A 21,465-nucleotide genomic window follows, 5' to 3' on the forward strand; every position below is an offset into this window, starting at 1 on the left:
GGTGGTGCTACAGTCAATTCCATCCACTCTGGCCTTACCACAGAAGCAGCTTTGGGAACATGCTACCGTCAGCCTCCTAACCAGGGAGAAACAAAGTTCTGCAGTCAAACGGTGAGTGCAACTTTGTGTTAAGACACTGAGCACAGCTTCACATGTGTTTTATGGGGGAAGCAGATTAGCATCCTCTGTACCAGTTACTGCTGAACAGGCATTTGCTCTGTGCTGTGGGTGTGTTGGTCCGTTCTAACTTTGGCACTGGGAGATCCAGTTCAGACACAGAGCCACTTGGCAGTGGGAGAATATGAACACTATATATAGGAAGGTTTTAGTTAGACCCAGCTCTCATGCCAAGCAGAGGAGCCAGGTGCAGCTGACACTGAAGATGAAGGTGTGGGGGAAGGAGGGGAGAACAAAGGCATTTCCAGGTCCTATCCAGAAGCACCTGACTAGTTTGAGGGCCTAAGATGGCAGAGCCTTTCTACAGATTCGTGTCCCATGATCTGGGCTTGACTGTCCTCCCATCCCACAAGCTCCAGGGTTCACCATCACATCCCATTGGGCCTGTGTTTTTAGGAGTTCTCAGCCGAAGTAGCAAATACAGGTGCAATCCTGTAAGGTAATGGAGACTTTAAATCTGCCCCTTCTCTGGGTGAGGGGAGCACATTCCCACGCTAGGTGTATTGACCTGGGCAGGCCACCACAGACTCCTTTGCCAGGTCCTATGCGAAGTCTCTTTCACCTTGTTTCAGGAATGGTGTATTGGGCATTCAGAGGGCAGGGGAAACCCACACCAGAGAGCTGGATAAATGTGGTATTAAAGAGATGAGAAATCATCTCTTAAATTAAGATCTACCTCAAAGACTGCCTGGCTTTTGACTGACGTCATATTATCTCACTAATTATCATATTATTATACTACTGCTGTCCTGCAAAACTTAAATCTGCACTTAGACCTGAAGGTCTCAGAGGATTTCTGGGTGTGGGGGGGGAAAAATTACCAACAGTCTGGTTTTGTTTGGTTGGAATAAATTTATTTCATCTGTCTGTAAACAAGGTGTTTTTAATAGTTATGGCATTTTTTGAAATGCATATTAAATCAGATGAGTTAGACTGTATCCCAGATGTAACAAAGTGCAGGGAAAGAAATGGACAAATCAGCAACAAGAATTTGTTTAAATCTGTACATTATCCACAAGGCCCAACAATAGAAGCAAATACTAGAATGTCCCTAAGGTAGTGCCAGTCAAAAGAAACCCTCAGAGTCAGTTAAAATCCATCTCACAATAGCAACAGTTCATTTTTTTTTTTTTTAAACAATAGTATGGCACAGAATACATATTAAAAAATTCATCACAAGACAGCCAAGTCAGTTATTCCAACCACTACCATCTCCCATTTATTCTTTAGTATACAGAGTTCTGCAGTTCTTGCAATGGACATACAAGTCAGAACCGTGCCTGAACTGAGTTTGGTTACAGACATTTCAGATGACTCGTGCACAAGGCAGCTCACTCCATCATTTCTGCAGCAAGGGTGTGACAGGTCAGATAAAGATTTTTAAATTTGAAATGGTATTTTGACAGTTTAGCTTACAAACTACCAACCTTCATCCAAACAGTGGCTTCAGAGCAGCCAAACTCTGCACCACTGAGTGAACTGGCAGAAAGATTGAAGCCAGTCAGAGCTCCCAGGGTAGCTGAAGGTGGCAGTTTTCCACAATGACATTGCAGTTTCATATTAAAAAACAAAAACAACAACCCCCCCCCCCCCCAACCCCCAAGCTGCAAATTAAAATTGGTCCTATGAGAAACTGAAACCAGACACACTCCAGCTGGTTATGCCAGGCTAGCTAGTGGCCACAGTGGCAGCCTTGCACAAGTCAACTACAGAACAGGAGCTGGCAAAAAAAAAAAAAGTGCCTGAGCTATTGTAATGATGGAATGTCTGGGGAATCCCTAGGATGGTGGCTTAAGGTCATGGGAGGAAGTGCATCTGTACCCTTTCATAGTTTTGTGATTGCACTTGTTAAGCAGTACAACCTTCAGACATCATCAAGAAAACGTAAGAGACTTAAGCCTGCAGTGAAGTACAATGACAAAACTAATGTGACATTAATAGCTTTTGAGTGGCAAATTGGTTAAACAAACCAGGCACTATAAAAATGGGTGTAAGCAAACACATGGGTTTAAAAAACAGAAACAAAGAGAGGGACAGAAGTGAAGATATGCACGCACTTTTTTCCTCCCAACCATGCTCTGTGAAAGGAAGACTAGTGAGCTGTGACTTGCTCAAAGTGCTGAAGAGGCATTGATCAAATTAGATTGTACAATCGGCACCTTGTTTAGTATCTTGGTTTAGTTGTCAATATCACACTAATTGCTAAGACAAAGCAGAGCCTACACTTGGCATGTTCCCCTCCCAAGTTTCAAGTTATCATGCATATCATCATCGTGGTGGTGCCAGACGGGCTCGGTTACCTACAGTGGTTACAGAGATGAACGAGGGGGAACTGGAGTTATGACAGTAGGAAATGGGTAAATAAAAAACCACAAACTACCATCTACGGTCTGGTAGCACTGAGCACAAGCGGGTGGTGGTGCAGACAGCTGCTAGGTGGATGGGGAGAGGCTGCTCAGACATCAGACCTCCTCAGGTATAAAGCCAGTTCATATGCTTTCTTGTTGAGTGTCCCTCCATGGACACCTTCCTTTCCCATGACTATAACCAATGCTGGAGTACACAAGGAAACAAAACAGAAATGAAAAGAATTAAAGGGGAAAAAAAAAAAGAACACCTTTCCCCACCAACAAAGGGATACAAAGGAGACACAGGTTCATACCCCATCACCCTGCATTGCTAGTAAAGTTTCCAGAATGTAAGGTTTAAAGCTCACCGCCAGGAAAGTTTAATAGCAATCTTCCCCTAATACTTAACAGTCTGCCTAACAACTAGAACCCAGAGTCTCTCAAGTATTTTGCCATTGAGTATGCCTTCTTATTCAATCCGCCTCCATGGACCCCTTCTTTGCCCATTACAAAGACCAAGACTGAAAGAGAAAAGAAAAAAGTTTTAAAAAGTGTGTTAGACATGGAAATAATGCAAGTTTTAGGCAGTGCAGTAAACACCCTCAAATTCAAGATTTAGTATTTGGGTATTAGGCTGGTTTAACAGTTTTGTTAAAACACAGATGTAGACAGGGCTACAAGCTATCCTCAGGGATTTTATCCAACTATGGAAGTTGTAAGAGTTCACTACTAAGAAAAATGCCACCAGCTATCAGAAAAGCATTACAGTGTCTCTCACCATCAGTCATCACCCAGCAAGGAAATCCTTGCTGTAGTTTAAACGCCTGTGGGGGCAGGGGTGCAGTGTGTGCACAAGTGTGACTGGAGAGTGGCGAAAGGAAATTCCCATGATCTGTGCTGCAGCAGTCACTGCTGGTATAGGAACCAGAGTAACTGCTTTGATGCTGGTAAAAAACCCCAAAGGTTGAGTTGGGCTGAAACCTTCCATGCAATAACACAACTATAAACCACACATTTTACATGAGACAAAACGCAGGGACAGTTGTCATGCTGAGGGCTCTCCCCACTCCCCCAGTTCCAGCAAGATGTCCCAGATTGTCTGGTAAAAGGAATACTGGAGGCTCCTCACCAGCAACTGCCACTGTGAGCTGCCATCAGATGTCCCCCAGCAGGGAGAGGGACACAGTGAGCACTGGGCTGCCACAGGCCAGGGACTGTTCACCAAGCCGGGAATGCTGCAGCCAGTCTACCTACATGTGATCATACATCGGAGCCTCAAGTTGCGCCAGGGAAGGTTTAGGTTGGAAATCATGAAAATTTCTTCACCAAAAGGGTTATCCAGCCCTGGCACAAGCTACCCTGAGGAGTGGTTGAGTCCCCATCCCTGGAGGGATTTAAAAGCCATGTGGTTGTGGCACTTGAGGCCATGGGTCAGTGGTGGCCTTGGCAGCACTGGGAGAATGGTTGGACTCTATGATCTTGGAGGGCTTTTCCAACTTTAATGACTCTATGATACTATTTCCATAGCAATTTGCTCATAAAAGCTTAAGACAGTTCTCACTGCTATTTCACAAGTCAGAACTCTGCTTGTTTCACTTCAGTGCTGCCAACCCTCTTCCTGCATCCCTGCCCTGGGCTTTAGCCTACAGACACCTGCTCTGCCTTTGGTTTTACATCTATAAGCAGAAGTCTTGTCACTCATGAACCTGTTCAACAGCCAGCCCAAAAACGCTAGCCCAGGTGTTCGCAACATAAGGCACACCACTCCCAGCCAGTATTTTATATCCCAGATGAGTAGCTGCCCCATAATAGGTTTTACTGGAAGTTAAATGAAGAGCACAAGGAGCAGGTGTATGAGCATGAAGCACACTTCTCAGTGGTACCAAACTGGATGGGGTTTTTTTGCCCGGACAGACTTCAGCAGGCTCAATAGGAAATGCAAAAAGAGTTAGTGTAGAACTCTATAAGTAGGAGCAGCTCATACATGAGAGTCACATTTTTGCAGAATAAACTTTCCATCAAGCAATTTACAAAAAGAAAGCTGCAGTCACAGCCTGTCATTAACAGACCCATCCTGAGCTTCAGGTATCAAGTGATGGAATACCAGCTAAGCCTACTTGGAGCTGTAGCCTGCTTTTTCCTGCTTGTCAGGGACTTGTTAACCATTGCACAGCCTGGTGCCGGGCTGGGGTGCAGCTGGAAACGGGGATGAGTGTAATTCCCAGTCAGAACTCAGCTAGAGCACTGCCATCCACCCCCTTGCATCACTTCCCAGAATTAGCCATTAAATACAGGAATTTGGTTTTCTTAATAGTTAACATCTATGCTTAGGGTCACATTTCGTAATTTAGCGATCTGAAGGTAAAGAAAAGGGTGCTTACCTCGTCCAGCTCTGCCTACAGCAACATTATATGTCGGCTCACCACCTTGACTCTTTGTCCTGATGTCCATTGTGCAGTCACCATCGACATACAGGCTATCTCTGATCACAGAACACTTCTTTGCACCAAGGGTCAGACCATTGGTGAAGAAACCCTCTCGGTCTTTTCCTACAATCATATCTATTTCTCCTGGCTGCCAAAGGAAAGAGCTCAGAGTTAGCACGGCTGGGTTTTATTGCTGTAATTTCTATTTAGAAACGGTCCTGTCTCGTGTGGAGAGGCCAAGGCCGTGATTTCCCCTCGCTCCCCGCAGGAAGTGCTCCAGAACACAGGGCTTTGTTAGGCGCAGTCTGCGCTGCTCCGCAGTCGCTGCGCGCGGGGGAGCCTCTGCCTCGGCGATTCCGGGCCCGAGCCCGTTAAACGGCGCAGGGCATTTGTCGGAGACTAACCCCGGGCTGGCGCGGACTCTGTCTGCACCTGTCCCGGGAGATCAGCCCGGGGCCTGCCCGCACCCGCGGCATCAGCCCGGCTCTGGCCCGCCCGCGGGGCCCAGGCGGCTCCCGCCGCCGCGGCCCCTCCAGCTCGCCCTCGGGAAGGGCCCCGGTCTGGAGGCTGGGGGGGAAGGGGGGTGCGGCGCGGGCCCGGCCGCACCGCGGCGGCCGCAAAGTGCAGCGTCACGGCGGGCCCGGCCCCCCGCCCGCGGCCCAGGCGGCCCCGCTCTGCCTCGGCCGGGACCGGGCCCGCCGCGCCCGGGGCGGGGCCGCGTGGGGCCGGGGGAGCCGCGCCGGCGGTGCCGCACGGGCCTTATCTTCGGGTGGCGGGGCCGCGGAGCCGGGCGGGCCGGGGGCGCGGGCGGGCAGGGCGGGGGAGCATCAATGGCAGAGCGCCATCTTGGCGGAGAAAACATGGAGCCGGCGGCGCGGCAGCGTTCGAGCCGCCTTCCTCCGCCGCCCGCCCGCTCGGCACCGGGCCCGCCGCCCGCACCCCCCGCTCTGGGCCGGCCGCCGACCCCGCCCGCGGGACCGGCCCCGTGCCGCTCCCGACGCGCACAAAAAGGCGGCGCGGGCGGGCGGCCGGGCCCGCGCCCCCCGCCCACAAGGTGCCCCCGTCCCCCGGCCGCGGCTCGTCGCCACCGCTCTCGGCCGCGCTCCCACCGGCCCCGCTCACCGTGATGCTCTGGAAGATGCCGCCGGCCGTGGCTGCCCAGACGTACTTGGCGTCGCAGTAGCCCACAATGGCGGCCTCCTGGCAGCAGCCATCGCACATCAGGTTGTCCACGTAGCTCTGCCAGCCGGCCATGATCGCGGGGCGGCGGGCGAGGGCGAGCGGGCAGCGGGCGGGCCGGGGGCGCGGGGCGGGCGACGGTCCCGGCGGTGCGGCGGCGGAGCGGACCGAGCGCTGCGGCGGCGGCGGCGCGGCCCAGCCCAGCCCTGCGCTGCCGCGCCGGGGGCGGGGGGAGGAGGGGCGCGGCCGGCACCGCCCCCGCGGCCGGGGGGAGCGGGACCGGGGCGGGGCTGGGAGCGGGATCGGGACCAATGCCGGGTGCTCGATGCCCGGGGCCGGGGCCGTGGCCGCTCGGCCGTTGGAGGTCGGTACGGCCAGTCCCGGGACTGCTGCGGGGGCCGGCCCAGCCCGGGTCGGCCCGGTGGAATTGCGGGGCGGGCGCTGCGGGACCCTTCCCGCGCCCTGCTCGGACCGCACAGGGCAGAGGCGCGGCGGGGCCGGACATCCGTGCGGCCGCCCCGATGCCCCCGCCGGAGGCCGGGAGCGGCCGGGATCGGTGAGTACCGGCGGTGGCGCCTTCCCGCCCGCCGCGAACCGGGCTGGCCGGACGCGGCTCCCGGAGCTCAGGGAACGGCGCTGCGCTGCCTACACGGAGGGCGGTCCTCGGGGGAACCCAGGGCGATCACGGCTGTGCTGCTGGGGCAGGGCGGTGCCTACTCCTGCGGATGCACAGAGGGTCCGGCGCCCCATCCTTCCTGTGGCCCCGCTCCGCTGTGCCGTTACGGCCCCTGTGCAGTCGCTGCATTTGTGTTGTTTCTATAATCTCACGTGCGCCTTTGCGCCCCTCGGAGAGTGGGCGCCTGCCTGCCTCGCCCCTGCCCTCCATCCTCCCGGACCTCACCGGTGCGTCCCTGTCTCACACACCAGCATCTGTTACATTTTATTTCTGCGACGGGTTGTAACTGGCGATTTTGGGGTTTATTGTTCCAGGTTCCACCAAGTCTCTATTGCAATAGTTTAGTTCCACATTCCTTTACAACACCCGAGACTGGTGCCATTGGTTTGCTGCACTGAAACTGGGCCCTGGGCAGGATGGATTGGCTGCTCCAAGGCTGTCCTGGGTCGCAGGAATGTTCACCATCATCTTTAAGGGCACGTTTCAAGGCAATTGCTCTGTTTTCCTCAACATTGAAATTGGTGGGGGGATCATCTTGCTTTTGATCAGGGTGGGTTTGCTTTACTGGGTGACTGTTGTGATTCTTGGAGCAATGGACACTGGTGGGATGTGGTGTGGCTGTCCATGTCAATAGCTTTGTGGCTATAATTCAAGAAGTTAGATCTCCTACCTGAATATGCCAAGGCATAGTATACAATAAATTAATCTGCCTTTTCCTGACCTTTCTTTTACCTTTCCCTTTACCTTTCTTTTCCCTTGCCTTAAGTCCCCAGGTATTTATAATGGATACCCCTACAGCACACTTCAGGGTTTCTTAGTCCTTTAACAACCCAGTTCCGTTATCATGGGATTGAGTGTTGTTTAAAACTAATTGCTTGGATTACAAGGTAATTGGAAAGGAGCTCATTTGCATCTTTTACCTTAATTCCATAAGGGTTTTTTTTTTTTCTTTATTTTATTTTCGCAGTGCCTTTACCCCTCTGAATTTGGACAGCATCATCCATGTATCCCAGATATCTTCTCATGTCACTGTATCTACCAATGAGTTACAGTCTTTAAAGTTGCTTTCAGCTTTTAAAATAGCTAAAACTTTTGGTGAAGTTTGGCTTGCCTTCATCATCCTGCCTCCAGAGATTCCTTCCATGGCAAGGAGAAAAGGTTCTTTTCTGTCTGAAAGTGCTATTGAGTGTCGCTTCTCTATTTAATGCTGGCCTGTAGGCGGTCCCAGTTAAACATTCTTACTGGCACAAAATGGAATGCATCCATCTGACATGAATGGGAGGCTGATGGGCCCATTAGTTTTAGAGTTCAACCAAAATGTGTTTGATTTTTTATTGATTGTCTTCAAGTTGCAATAAGGATTCCAAATTGTGTTACTTTAATAAGTGGATTTAATGGATATAGAGACAGACATCTCATGACCCAGGGCCAAGCCTTGAGGATTTTGGAGCTGCTTATTTTCTATGCTTAGCATCATTATCCCTTGATTAATGAGAGGTGGGCTTCTCTTGGACAGCAGGCTGCTTGGTACCAGCATGCAGGTATCTCACACAAGAACCTGTGGGTTTCCAGGACTTTAGCCAAAGGCTGTGCCCCTCTTGCCAGGAAGGATCTCACCTCCTCACATGTGCCCACCCTCTAACACATTTGTCCATCCCTTCTGCCCAAGGAGCATCTGTGCCTTCCTGAGCCCTTGCAGCCCAGCATCTAGTCCTGCTTCATGGGAGGCAGAGACCCCATGGTTACTGCCAGCCCAGAGCTGGGCCAGGGTGGGAAGCTGCTGCTTTCCCAGAATCCAGAGCCATGCTAGGTTGTTGTGTGGTGGTTCATTGCTTTGCCTCTTTGACAAGTGTTTCACCTGTGTGTCAGAGTGCAGAGCAGGTCGAGTAATTTTGTTGCTGCCTCATGGGGAATGTTACCTTTTGTAATAGCTGCACAGACGACGTGATCAGTGGTGTGAGGGCAGTTTTGGTGCGCAGATTGTGTTAGCGATACAGGGAATACAGACATCTGCTTTTAATGATACAAATTGGAAATAACTGCGTGGAAGTCTGGGATCTGCTTAACATAAATGGTTGGATCAGAGTAGAGGATTTTGCACCTGCTTGGTAGCTTAGCTTCTAGTCATGTTATTTGTGAACCAGCTCTAGTAATACATTTAGAAAGTGAAGTCTAAATTGGGTTGCTGTTATTTAATGTTACAAAGCTACCAGCTAACTTGTATAATTTGCAGATTCAGCAGTCACCAGTGGTATTTCTGAAAATCATGATCCTTTAATTTTATTTTCACTCTTAGGTGCCTCATTTGGTTGTGTGCTATGTTATACAATCGTTATAATACTGTTTGTGTAGGCAGCAACACCTTTGAGACTGTTGGATTTAAGAAAATGAGGGTGTGCCCTGTATGTCAAAGATGTAAGAGCAGGGACCTCCAGGGTTGTTGGGGGTTTTTTTGCTATGAGAGTTAATTGGAATTTGAGACATTTCTGAAATGAAATATTAACATATGTATGAAAATATCCTTGTTAAAATTGATAGATGTAGTGGGTCATTTTAACATCAGTGCCTAGACTCACATATGAAATGGGCTGATTGTAAATAGTATATATAGTAAATAGTTGTGAAATCGTGATTTCTTGCATTTTAGTCTCTTCCTACATTTCACCTGGTAGTTGTTCTTTCTGGAATTCAATTCTACACTACAGCCACAGTTTGGTAGGATTTTGTGCACCTTGTAACAATTACTGGTCTTTTGCTTCAGTTCAGAACTTTGTCTAAAATTGATGTTGGATCACATCTAAGGAAAATAATCATTTGGAAGAATTTTAAAGTACCAGCTGCGCTTAACCAGAGTGTACTCACTATTTACAGCTTTGTGAGAAACTTGACTGCTTTTATATTAACAGAAAAATTGAAATTGGCCAAAGACTTGAAGGAGGATTATGTTTTGTGAGTAATGTAACTTGGGTCTTTCTATCAGGCCTTGTGGCTACCAGAACTGCTGCTGTGCTTGGAATGATGAGGCAGCCAAAGGCAGGACTTTTTACAATAGGATTGTTTAGGTTGGGAAAGATCTCTGAGATCATTTAGTCCAACCATTATGATGTCACAAGTTCTAACTGTTTTTCACCAAATTGGTGTTTTTCACCAGTTGGAGATTACTGTAACCATCACTTACGTACAGACAGGAGGGCAGTCAACCACCAGCAGAATGCAGCTGGGCTTCTTTGTGGAGATAAACTTCAAAGAGCCAGGGCTCATGGGCTGCAGTGCTCAGCTCTGGTAGCTGGTGGCCACGTGGGCACTGGTCTGGTGACTTCCCCTCCTGACCATACTGGGTTCCTGCTGGGTTCCTGTGGCGGTCTGTCACTTTACCACAAGTGCTTTCAGAAGTGCAGAGGGAAACACCAGTTTACGAGTGCTGCAAGTCAGCAGATTCACTTTTCCTGGTGACAGCCGGGAGCAGTCTGTGTCAGCCTGGCGAGGGTCAGCCTGGGCAGGGTCCTTCCATAGCTACCCAAGGGACTTGGCTGAAATCCCAGGAAGCCACCAGGGACTGGGATGAGTGTTAGCTAGAAACAGATTATGAAAATTACATATTAATGTGTGGAAAACTTGAAACTAGGTTTAAAAAATAAGGTAATTAAAAATGCAGCAATCATTAAGACCACAGTGCAGAGTTTTATTGCACAGCTACTACACCTGTGGATGAAGAAGTTCCTGTCCCATGCCAGCATAGCTGTGGCTGCGCTGCAGAGAGCCTTGTACAATGACTCTTAAACAATCCAGAAAGTTCTGAAAAAAGGTGCTCTTCTGGTGTATCTTGCATTGTTTGGAACAATGATTTAACTCATGTTTACTCTCCATGGTGAAAGTTTCATGTCCTGAGAGGATTTTGGCCTGGTATGATTTTGCCAATAAGACAGCTCAGCAAAACCTTTGTCTTCCTAATGATCAGTTATGTAAGCAGTTCTGAAGGGTTTCCCTTGCTTATTCTTTATTTAACCATCAAATTCAAACGGAGCAAACCTAAAATGTAACTCTGAAAATCAGATGCAAGCGTAGGGATATGGCTATGTCAGATAAGAGTTTGAAATTGCTTCCATTTCAGTGGCTTCCAGAAGTACTTAAAATAGGAGGAAGGCCTGTTCTTTGTGGATGTGATTTACAGAATGGCCAAAGCACTAGAAGAGATGTCTAAAGTCATGGAACTTTGCTCAGCTTTAGGATTTTTAAGGTGAATTCTTGATCCCACTGATGGCCAACAGAAAATAACCTTCATCCTAGAAATTAAAGTACATTGTATGTAAATTCTTACTTAGAGAGGTAGTCTCTGGTTCATAATGGTGTCTTTGATGAGAGTCTCTATAGGAGTAAACAAGTACAGAGTTAGGCCCTTATGACACAGCTTTCTATGCCTCACAGTTACCAAGCAGTTGGAGTCCTGGGTGTGCTTAGATCCTGCAGTATTTTGTTTTGCTTTAAGTCAAGCAAACAGAACCCAAATAGGTAACTGTTAACTTTTCAGTTATGAAATAAGGGTATGAAACTGTGAAATTCATTAAGTTTGTAGATAGCTTGACACAGTGTAGGGAAGGTGGGAACATACTCAGTCTAAGGTCTTTATGTTATTTTGCCCAAACTCGTGGTGACTCATCACATGCCTCTGGCAACTGGCTGTTGCAGTGGGTAAAAGGTTGTGTGGAAGTTAATCTTAAAAGCCAAAACTATGGCTAAGAAATGCAGTAAGAGCATTGGAGAAGCACAGAGTTAGAGAGAGAGAAAGCAGAAAAGTGGAAAATGAAGCACAAGCAGCACAGGCTCTTGACACAGTCATTTTTTTAATGGATGTTTGTGCAGTGTGGTTTAACAGGGACAGTTAACAATCTTACTGTGGTGTAAAGTCTGAACCTCTGACATCTCTGCACACTTCACTGACTGCAAGGAGAAGTGATAGGAGATGAAAGAGAACATTTAACTTCTCACAGGCGTCATCTGCTTGGTTTTTTCTCTGTCACAGTTGACTGGTAGAACAAATTCAGCTTTTTAATAGCTGATCTGCATTTTTTCACTGTGCTAGCATGCATTAAGAAGAAAACCCAGACTTTTCCTACTGTTGTGTTGTGTTATGGTGCATGGCAGGAACATGGGGACCCTTTTCCACGGGACACCATCCTGGGCAGCAGCATTCTCCCGGCTGTGTCTTGGTGACAGGCCTGACAGACGGTTCTGTTTTTCTAGTTCACAGTTTCTGTAGGTGATTGTTTCTGCACCGCTCTCTGCTGCACGCTCAGTAACCCACATGGTGCAGCTGGGGAGCTCTGGAGCTTTGTTCAGGGTGTTATTTTCTTCATTCAACTTGCTTTCACTGGTAGGATCTGTAAATATGTTTGTCTGAGTGCTATTTCCACCTCTGATCACAAATATTTTTGCTGTTAATGCTTGTTAATTGTTAAAAATCCAAAGGATTTTTGGATCACAAATACATAAATTTATCTGTGATACACAATTTCTACCCAAAAACATTCACTGTCTGCAAAAGAATTTGATAATAATTATGAAGTCTAAGAAGCCATATTTTCCCAGGAAAATGATACAGTTCTAACCTTATAATATACCATATTTTTCTTTAGCCACAAAAAACTTGACTAGCTATAAGCAGCAGTCAACTTGCCTGCTGTTAGCTTGTCGGAGAAGAGCCAGTGTATATTTAATATTTAGAATATTTTGGTGTGAATTTTTGGTAGTTGAAGTACTACTTAGTTTCATCATGGAGAGAATGATTTCTGCCATAGGTGTAGTGCTTTTCTCTCAATTGCATCCACTCAAATAAATATCACATTTTTGATGAACAAAGTATATCAGAATTGTTCTGCTCAGAATTGTCTATGTAATCCTAGAAGAGGTGTATTCAGTCTGAAAGTCTAATACTGTGCAACTGTAGAGCAGCCACTCTGGTACAAGTGAAAGGAAACATTAAGAATATAAAAATGGGAGGAACAGGGAAAAGCAGAAATGAGTAAAGGGGAAAGTAGCCTAGAAATGATGTGGTTTCATTTAGAATGTTTTCTCTTCTTTCAAAGTACCTCTCTAAAGACAAGAAATCATTCTGTCTCTCAACCAAACTGTTCATTGTGGAAGGTGAGCATGTAGCAGGCTTGACGACCAGAGTCACTGCCAAGGCTGGTAAAGCTGGGACAGCTCCTTCAGCGCTGCACTCACCTGGCATCCCCAGAGACCTGGTGGTGCTTCAAGAGGTTGTGGTCTTGCTTTTACCCACGCCATGAATGGGCTGTCCCCCAGCGCCACTGCTGTGACCACACAGTAAGTGCCTGTGGAGGAAGTGTCAGATCTCAGGCAGGGTGCTGTTTCGGAGCAGACGCTGAGTTTTTGCTATCAGCCTTTACGCAACTGGGAGCAGAGTCATGACGGTGATACTATGAAGAAGAAGAGTCAAGTCATCTGCTGTGTAACTCTCCATCCTCACCTGTCTGTATTGCTGACATCCTCATGCATCAGTGGTGCTTGCACTGCATCACCAGTTGGTACCTGGAGTGCCTACAGCTGCTCACACGTGCAGTTTGGTCCCATGTGTTTTGAATGGTAGAGTTCCCAGCAGGTGCTCAGGTTATGTGAAGACAAACATGGGACAGATGCATCTAACACAGTTCGTCTGTACTCTGTGTCCAGTTGGCATAGTGCTTTTTAAAGCTTTGTGACTCGAGTGGGTTACATTTAACTAGGACAGTGGAAGGATTCCTCCCATTTCAGTTGTCTTTGAAACTCAAATCTAAAATGCGCAATGAGGACCAATTTTCTTAAATGAAAAAAAAAATGACTTCTGCATGTAAAAAAATCTTCCAACATGTTAGTACTGTGGCTGAACAATCTGAACTACTGTCCTCTGCTATACAAACCTCCTCCTTGTTCTGGGTTAGAATAGTGTGTGCTTACAGGAGTTGGGACAGGCAGCATGGCTTTGTTACAGAGCTAGAAACAGGTGTCATTCTAGCACTTGACATTTCAAAAAAAAACCACAGAAAAAGAGAGGAAGGGAACATTAGTACCAGCTAGACTATTTTGTGTGTTGGTAATAGACACCCATTTTCTGTGTTACCATTAGTAGGTGTTTGTGGAGGAGATAGTGGTGACTTGCTAGCAAGTGCTCAAGCCATGTATTAAACAGTGAGGGCATTTCTGAGCCACTGATGGCCTGGTTTTGGATAGAGGTTAGCAGGGTGAATTGGGATGCACTGGGAGCATCCCGGTTCCCTGGATCCAAAGAGAGGAGCTGTGCAGAACGTGTTGGTGATGGTGATGGAGTACAGTGGGGAGTGAGGTGCTGGGCGCAGGGACCCCTCTCACCGTGCTGGGCACGTTTCGGGTGCTGTGTCCCTCTCCAGGCAGTGCTGTGGTCGCTGCTTGGCCTAAGGTACTGCAGCTTTAAAATGAAGCCTTTATACACTGTAAGAGCAATTCCACAGTGTTGTCACCTGCGTGCGACAGCTCTGGGATGCCAGGCTGGCTGCTGCTCCTCCATAGTTTTCTGAGTATGTTTGCTGGTTTTGGAGTGAAATTTTCTCAGTAACTTCCCGGCCCCTGGCACTAGATGGAGCTTCAATCTACTTGCACTTGGAAGTCTGTTAAGTTTAACCAGAAGTTAAAAACAGAGAAGAATACATGAAGATATGCATGCCTGCTGCTATGCTTACAGCATGTCTTTCCCTGTTTTTTAGCAGAGTGGTGTAAATTATAATTTAAATTTAATCTAAATGAAAATTAAAATATTGCAGCAGAATCTCCTTGATCTAGTACATGCATTATAATCACTAGCACCCTTTAATGTACTCTCAGGTTCGTGGCAAAAGTTGCTGTAAGTTAAATATATTGGAAATGTGCTGCATACTTAAGCTAATGCCTCGGGTGAGCTGAATAAAGGTAATGCCATTTCTGAACAAAGTACCTTGTTATATTTCAGGGTGCGGTGGAGATGACCACCCGTTCTGTTTGTTGTGCTCATGCAAGAATACATTTGTATTTTCACTTTGTGCTACCAAAGCTAACATTTCAGAATCATATTATAAGTCACTTCATTTTTCCTCCATGTTACCCTTAAAAATATTGAACAAATAGAAACAAATAAAAATGAGCTTTGAAAAAGTAGTGTTCACACTTTTCATTTAGCAAGGACCATGTCTCACAGGCCACACACACATATCAGAAATTTATGACCATCTTTTTCTTCCGCATAAGTAACTGGAAGTAGATTTAGTTTTGTTCTTGGGTGCCCATGGTCTTATCAGCAAGAGACTGGTTTAGTCAAAACTCTTGTCCAAGCACTGAAGTAGTGATAAAAGAAACTGAAGTTGGGAACCAAAATGGTGACACTCAGAACAGATTTTGTCATTAATCACTGAATATTGTTTTGTTGCTTCACTACAAAATCTGACTTTGAGTGTCAGTCTTCTTCAGAGGCTTTGTGCTGACCAGCAAGAGGATAGGGACAGGTGGGGTGCCCCGAAGGCCTCAGCAGGACAGGAGGCATTTGGGGGGTGTCCTTAGACGTGACCGGCAGAGATTGCACAGAAATTGTCATTGTATTCTCTTCTTACCTGCTTTTTGATAGATAAAGAAAGCTTTGCTTGTTTTTTTTAAATAAATCTGTTATTTGCCTCAGGAATGCCTGTTATGCTTGGTCTGGGACATTAGAGAAAGGTCTTTCGAAATCTCACACCTAAACTTCACAGACCTATTCCATCATTTGCCATTGCACTACATCTGTCACTCTGTAACCTTCCAGGGAAGTTGAGTTTCAATATTTATTAATTTACAAAATGTTCAATCATTTTGGTTCATTTTGATTTCTCTTCAGTGAGCAAATGAGGGTGTGAGCCAAAATCTTTTGTCTCTATCACAGCTGCATATTAATAGGTGAGCAGGCATTTTGTCACGTTGCACCCCTCTGGCAGAGACAAAACCACTCCTTGAATATGAGAGGCTGAGGCAGAACATGGGCACTGGACTGCCCTGCAGCAGCAGGACAGATGTGCTTCCCATGGTGTTCAGAAGATCTTTTCCTGGATCTCTGGAGACTGTAGTTGCAGAAACACAGCCACTTGGGAATTCAGGCAGCTGGTAAACAAGGAATGCTGGAGCTCCAAGTCCCTGAAGTGACCGGACCCTTCTGAAGGCTGTTGTGAGGAAGAGGACATTTGCCGGAGCAGGAATTGGACTCCAGTGAGCCTGGTTCTGCCACCTCTGATGGCTCTTCTCTTTGTCTTCCCAGGTCATAAAACACTTGTGCTTGAGCTAGTTCCAGCATGACTGGCATGAGAATACCTGCCAGGAGGATGGAAGGCCTGTGCTGTGCATAACTTCCAACCCAGCCTTTTGCAGGGAACCAGCTCTCAGTTGGTGAAGGTCACTGGATCAGGGCTTCCTCTCCTTAGCAGAAGAATGTGGCTGCTTTTCCTGTTTTCCTGGCCAAATTAGGTGTGTTTGGCTGTGTACTGAGTGGCAGTAGCAATCATCTCATCAGGCTTCAGACACTTGCTGGGGGGTCCCGTTTGGGTTTTCTTGGCTGAGTAGTGTGGGACAGGAGCTGGTGAATTCTGTCTCCACTGGCCTCCTGAGGGTCCTGGTGCCTCTGGCTGGTTTTACCTGCTCCCACATGAATATTGCCAAATTCAGGGCAGAGGCACAGGAGAGCAGCAGCAATTTTATTCCTTAAGGGCCGCTTGTAAAGATAACAAGCTAAAAACTGGTTTACTCAGGCAGGCTTTTGTTCTGCTGGTATCAAAACAAACCCATTTTAATAATTACAACATTTTCCCTATATTGCTTTCTGTGCGATTTTTCACAGACCACACAGCAGAACCACCTGCCTGCTATTGCAATATGTTCCAAATACAGCAGAGCATCTGAGTCGTACGTAACAATGCTGATGCTGAGCAGCTGTTCTGTTTCCACCTAGAAGAGCTCCATGTTGCTGTGATTACCTTGACTGTAGGACATGGGTTCTTTTACTTGTTGCAAGTGAAAAAGTAGTGATTCATAGAGTAACATTATTGCCACGGAAGTGTTACCTGTCCTGAAGGAGCAACAGGCTGTCTGTGTGGACACGTGTGTCAGCACACTGGGACTACAGTCCAAGCACCTGGCACTGTACAGGTACAAGTCCTTGTAACAGAGAAGATCCTTTGTCCTTCAGGCCATTAGTGAGGAATTCGTTTCTGCTTTCAAATCTGATACTGGTGACTAACAATTGCTCCAGCAACTGATCCAGTTAAGGGAGCAGTTGTTCAGTGTGTTTAGAGGAGGCTAATGCAGTGCTACTGATAAATCTTTACTGCTCTGTTATGTTAATGCCAAAAGAAAGAGTGTTTGGTTTTCTTAAAACAAAAACAAACCAACCACTTGCTTTTGGGGTAAGCCCCTCGAAAGTGCCCTGTACTCTTTTCAGTTCTTTCTACTGAATAATTTCAGCATAAGGCCCTTGTAAAATTTTCTCTTAAATGGATTTAGTCCAAACCTCTTGTTAGTAAAGAACAAGTTTTAGACAGAAGATCTTTCTTTCTTTTTTTAATATGGATAAGGTCCTTTTACAAGCTCTAGCCAAAGAGCATCTTGTTAGTTGAAGCCACTGCTTGTATGGGAAGTGAAACTGCTTCTGGGAGAGTGCAAGCAGTTCTCCGTGTTCTGTCCCCACCATACAGCCCAGCCAAGACCTGCCTGTTCCCCTGTCACCTAGGGGACACCCTCTCTGTGTCCGAGTCTCGGACCGGGGAGGAATAACTGGCATCAGGCAAACCACACCCAGGAACGAAACAGAGCAGTGCAAGCAGAGCATTTGGGCAGCTGCCGGGGCAAGGGATGCCAAGCTAATGTCTTTGATTTCCTACCTGGTCATTTCTTCCCACACCAGAACGGAGCTGGGCAGAGGCAGAGGTGGTGCTGCTGGCTCTCAAATATATTCAAATAAGTGCTATAGGCTGGTGGCGATCCAGACCTCTGTTTCAGGGTAGCTGCCAGCTGATGAGCAGCCTTCCTGTTTCCAGCAGAGCCTGGCTGTGCCCAGGAGGGCTGCACACAGCCTTTCTGTCTGTTCCCCCCAGCCAGAAGAGCAGCAGTCACACCATGTGCTTTCATGACAGCTCTTGGAGCCAGGGGTCCTGGTGCCCTTCCTCGGGGCACCCAGGAAGGGGTCTGCTGGGGAGCCCAAACCTTGTCAGCAAGCAGAGGACTGAGCTCAGGGATGTTGTGGGCCACAGGGGCTTCTGTCCTTCTGATGGTCCTGCTCCTGCTCCCCTGCAGCAGACCAGGAACTTCCATTCCACAAGAGCATTCTAAGGACTCCTCAGCCTCCCCTCATCCCATGCCACTAGGTGTGGGGATTGGAGCAGCGTATTTCTTTCTGCCCACAAGCCACAGACGCAGCCTCCCATTGCTGCCCAGGCTGGCACTGCTTGGCATCCCAGCACCATGGTGATCTGCAGACACACAGGTTACCCACTGACATGACTCGCATGCTGTGGGCACACAAGGTGGGAACTGCTATTCTTCGTGTGCCACATCAGTGTACAAAGCAGCAACTCAGGTTTAATCCCCCTGGGGAGCTGCCATAGGAGCTGCCTGTTGGGACCATGGCATTGCTAGTAGACCCAGGTGATTAGGGAGCACAGCAGGTCTGCTCCAGTATTCAGGGAGCATGTGTTCCCTTGGGAAGCGAGTGGTGCTGGGCCTGGGTGTGAGCCATGGTTTGGGTAGAGGCTGAAGCCAGAAGTCTGGCTCTGGGAACTGCTGGCTCCTGGTCCTGTCCTGAGCAGAGCATGGGTTAGTGACCAGGGCAGGAGCCTGAGGAGACACCATGCAGCAGTGTGGGAGCAGGACAGGACTCTGTGTACTGTGTCCTGCAGCTGCTGTCCTTTCCCTCCTCTTGGAGAGGCTCCGTCGTGGTGCTCCCACCTGGTGAGTACACAGCACAGAGCCACGGCAGCAGCAGCAGCAGCGAAGTGCTGTGGTAGTACCCTTGGAGTGCAGCAGCTCTCCTCAGAATGGCAGGGACAGCCACCGCTCCATGAATAGCAAACCAAGTGACCTAATTCAGCGTGTGCAGCTCTCATGGGCAGCCCTCAGCTGCTCCATGGCCACCACGCTGTGGCTGACTCATCACTTCCAGAGTGGCAGAGATTGGAGCTCTCAGACCCTAAGGATTTTGCTGGTCTGTTATTAATTTTAAATTGATTAAAATGAATTTTTAAAATACCAGGAGACACTTGCCCAAAGAAACTGTTATTAAAAAAAAAGAAGGAAATAGTTGGTCTGTGGGAGTTAACTGTGTGCTTAACAACTGCTGGCTCCTGCAGCTGGGAACACCCGTTGCAGCTTGGAGGAGTCCTATGTCAGCTGTTCTGTCCTGGCAGATTAGCAAGAACAGGATTAATCCGTCATTATTATAAAAAAGTGAGAACTAGAAACTGTCCTTGCTTATACCCAATGCAACCCCCTGGTGTCCTTTTCCATGGCAGGGTGGTATTACAATCTCAGCTACATGATTTTGTCCAGAACTCAAGATCTCCTGGGGAAGTGCTTCCCTGCAGGAGCATCCCATTCTCTCCAGCATCTCCCAGTGCCTGACAAAGCTCCTCACATGGTCCCGAGACTCCCTGGGGTGGCCTGTGGGCTGTCTGTACCAGGAACAAGTTGTGGGTCCCCTGCTCAGCCTCCCAGGGAGGGTGCCATAGCTGGGGTGGGCAGGACAGATGGGTGGGCGATCCTTTTTGCTACTGTCAGAGGGCAGTTCTAAATAAGCTTCTCCCCTGGGCTGTTCTCACTGCTGTGCCTGCCCCTGCTGTGCCAGGAGGAACTACCTTACCCTGTGGAGCAGGGGGATTGTTGTCTCCAAAGACTTCCATCTGCTGCAGTGTAACTGCACAAGTCAGGCTTATGTGGAGAGATGAAGCTTTTCCCTTCTGCGTCTCCCCTTTCCCACTGGTGGGGCAATGGGTGCAGCAGCCAGCCAGCAGCCCAGGACTGCCCAGAGACCCGCCCAAGCCACTGCCACTAGGGATCCTTCTGTACCGTGGTGGGCTTCAGAGTTGTAGGAACCCCTTTCTTGGAGGCTACAGAAACAAGGTCAGAGCTCTATCCACATAGGGATTTCTCCCTGAGAGTTCATCCTGGGGCCATCACCCCTCAGCATTCTTCACACCGCTCTGGAGGGGTATGGGGCTGCATGGTCAGGATGCCACACAAGGTCTGGCCCCAGCATGTTGGTAGGGATGGTTCCATCTGTTCCAATGAAAGTCAGGGCAAGCTCAGGCAGCATAAACAGATAATTGATATAGCTTTTTGTCCACTAAATAAACACCAACAAATTAAAAATTAAAAAAAATAGGCAGGTGGAAGGCTCTGTGGTACTTCAGAGAAGACAGAGCAGAAAGCTGAGAGGAGTAAAGGAACAGAATATGAAATCCACCTGGAGACAATGAAGCAGCAGACGTTGTCTGTCATCCTCTTTTATGTCTGTCTAAAGAAAGAGACTTGTTATTGCAGTGAAACCGGAAAATGAAAATTAAAAAGCAAAACAATACTGAACAATAGAAAACTTCTGCAAAAACAATTTGACACTTCCTATTGATTGAAGTATTGAAGTAATGGAGCAGCAAGTTCTACCAACTTGCATAAAAGCACCTTTGGTCTGCTTTAAAAATCCTTGTAAAAGATACAGTGATGTCACTCCTGTGCTGTTCACCTGTCTCTTCTCACCTGTAGATGTCAAAAGCTGAAGTGCTCTAACTTCATGTGCCAAAGCAGAACCTATTTCTCCTGCCTCTGCCCTGCATGCAGCAGTCATCCTTGCCCATGGTGCTGTACAGCAGGTGTTGCTGTGGGAGAGCTTAGCTGCTGGAAGACAAGAGAGTTCCTGCTCACCTCCTCAAGCATCAAGTTGTGTCAGCTGGGGTGACTGGAGAAGCCCATCTCCTTCCCATATCCTCTGAGACCAGGTAGGATGCATTCCTTCTTAGGGCTTGATGTCCCACCATTGGCAGCAGAGCTTTGTCCTGGGTGGTTCTCACTTGCTGTGATGTGCTCCCTTTGGTTTTACCTCGGGACGTGGGAAGGATGACAAAGGAGCAGTTTGTGTTGTGTGGCATGTAGATAGATGTTCTATCACAGAATGGCTTATGTGGAGGTTTTAACGTGTTTCAATTTCTTTCCAACCAAGAACTAATTTTTCAAATTAGTAAATGATACGAACAAAATCCTTTTTGTGCTCAGACAGAAGTAGATTTAGTGTTTTACTCAAATTAGAAAATTATGAAGTCAGGTAGGAGGAACACTGGGTTACAGAATGTTCTTGCTTCATTCATTTTGCCAGTTATAGTTTTAGTTTTAATTATTTATGACACTCCATAATGTACTAGTTAATTTACAGTAGCATATTTTGGTACGGTAATAAAATTAGTGACATGAGGGTTACTTCAACATTCGCTGTTTACCATTTGCTGAGTAATATACACATTACTTATGCATATATTAGAATGGCTTTAAAGTATATGTAGCCTCAGCTGGAGGGTTAAGGTGTTTTAGACATGCTTGTTCTTCATATAGTTAAAAATAGTGTTGTCTAAGACCTGATCCTAGTACACGAAATCAG

At 47.6% G+C, this 21,465-nt stretch overlaps 1 protein-coding gene and 1 long non-coding RNA gene across 14 annotated transcripts in view; one reads left to right on the forward strand and one right to left on the reverse strand.

Moving 5' to 3' along the window:
* Window positions 1-1,009: 1,009 nt before the first annotated feature.
* On the reverse strand, window positions 1,010-6,339 carry PFN2 (profilin 2). Of its 2 annotated transcripts, none has more exons than XM_039556765.1 (3): window positions 6,074-6,339; window positions 4,907-5,099; window positions 1,010-3,046 (listed from the first exon to the last, which is right to left on the reverse strand). In XM_039556765.1, the coding sequence occupies exons 1-3, from the start codon at window positions 6,203-6,205 to the stop codon at window positions 2,949-2,951; spliced, it is 423 nt and encodes a 140-aa protein (XP_039412699.1). In that variant the 5' UTR covers window positions 6,206-6,339; the 3' UTR covers window positions 1,010-2,948. The 2 variants fall into 2 exon arrangements, with proteins under 2 accessions (XP_039412699.1, XP_039412700.1); XM_039556766.1 differs by having other exon boundaries at window positions 2,633-2,730; window positions 6,074-6,332.
* Window positions 6,340-6,421: 82 nt separating this feature from the next.
* The window catches only part of LOC104688104, a 72,377-nt gene continuing 57,333 nt past the window's right edge, over window positions 6,422-21,465 (forward strand). For 9 of the 12 annotated variants that reach the window (XR_005602621.1, XR_005602619.1, XR_005602610.1 and 6 more), the window contains exons 1-2: window positions 6,422-6,686; window positions 20,580-20,812. This is a non-coding gene — a long non-coding RNA (uncharacterized LOC104688104). Of the gene's footprint in view, window positions 6,687-7,120; window positions 20,813-21,465 lie in introns of all 12 variants that reach the window. The other 3 variants (XR_005602618.1, XR_005602620.1, XR_005602612.1) reach the window with 2 other exon arrangements.

Source organism: Corvus cornix, chromosome 9 (genome assembly GCF_000738735.6).
Source record: "Corvus cornix cornix isolate S_Up_H32 chromosome 9, ASM73873v5, whole genome shotgun sequence".
NCBI lineage: Eukaryota > Metazoa > Chordata > Aves > Passeriformes > Corvidae > Corvus > Corvus cornix.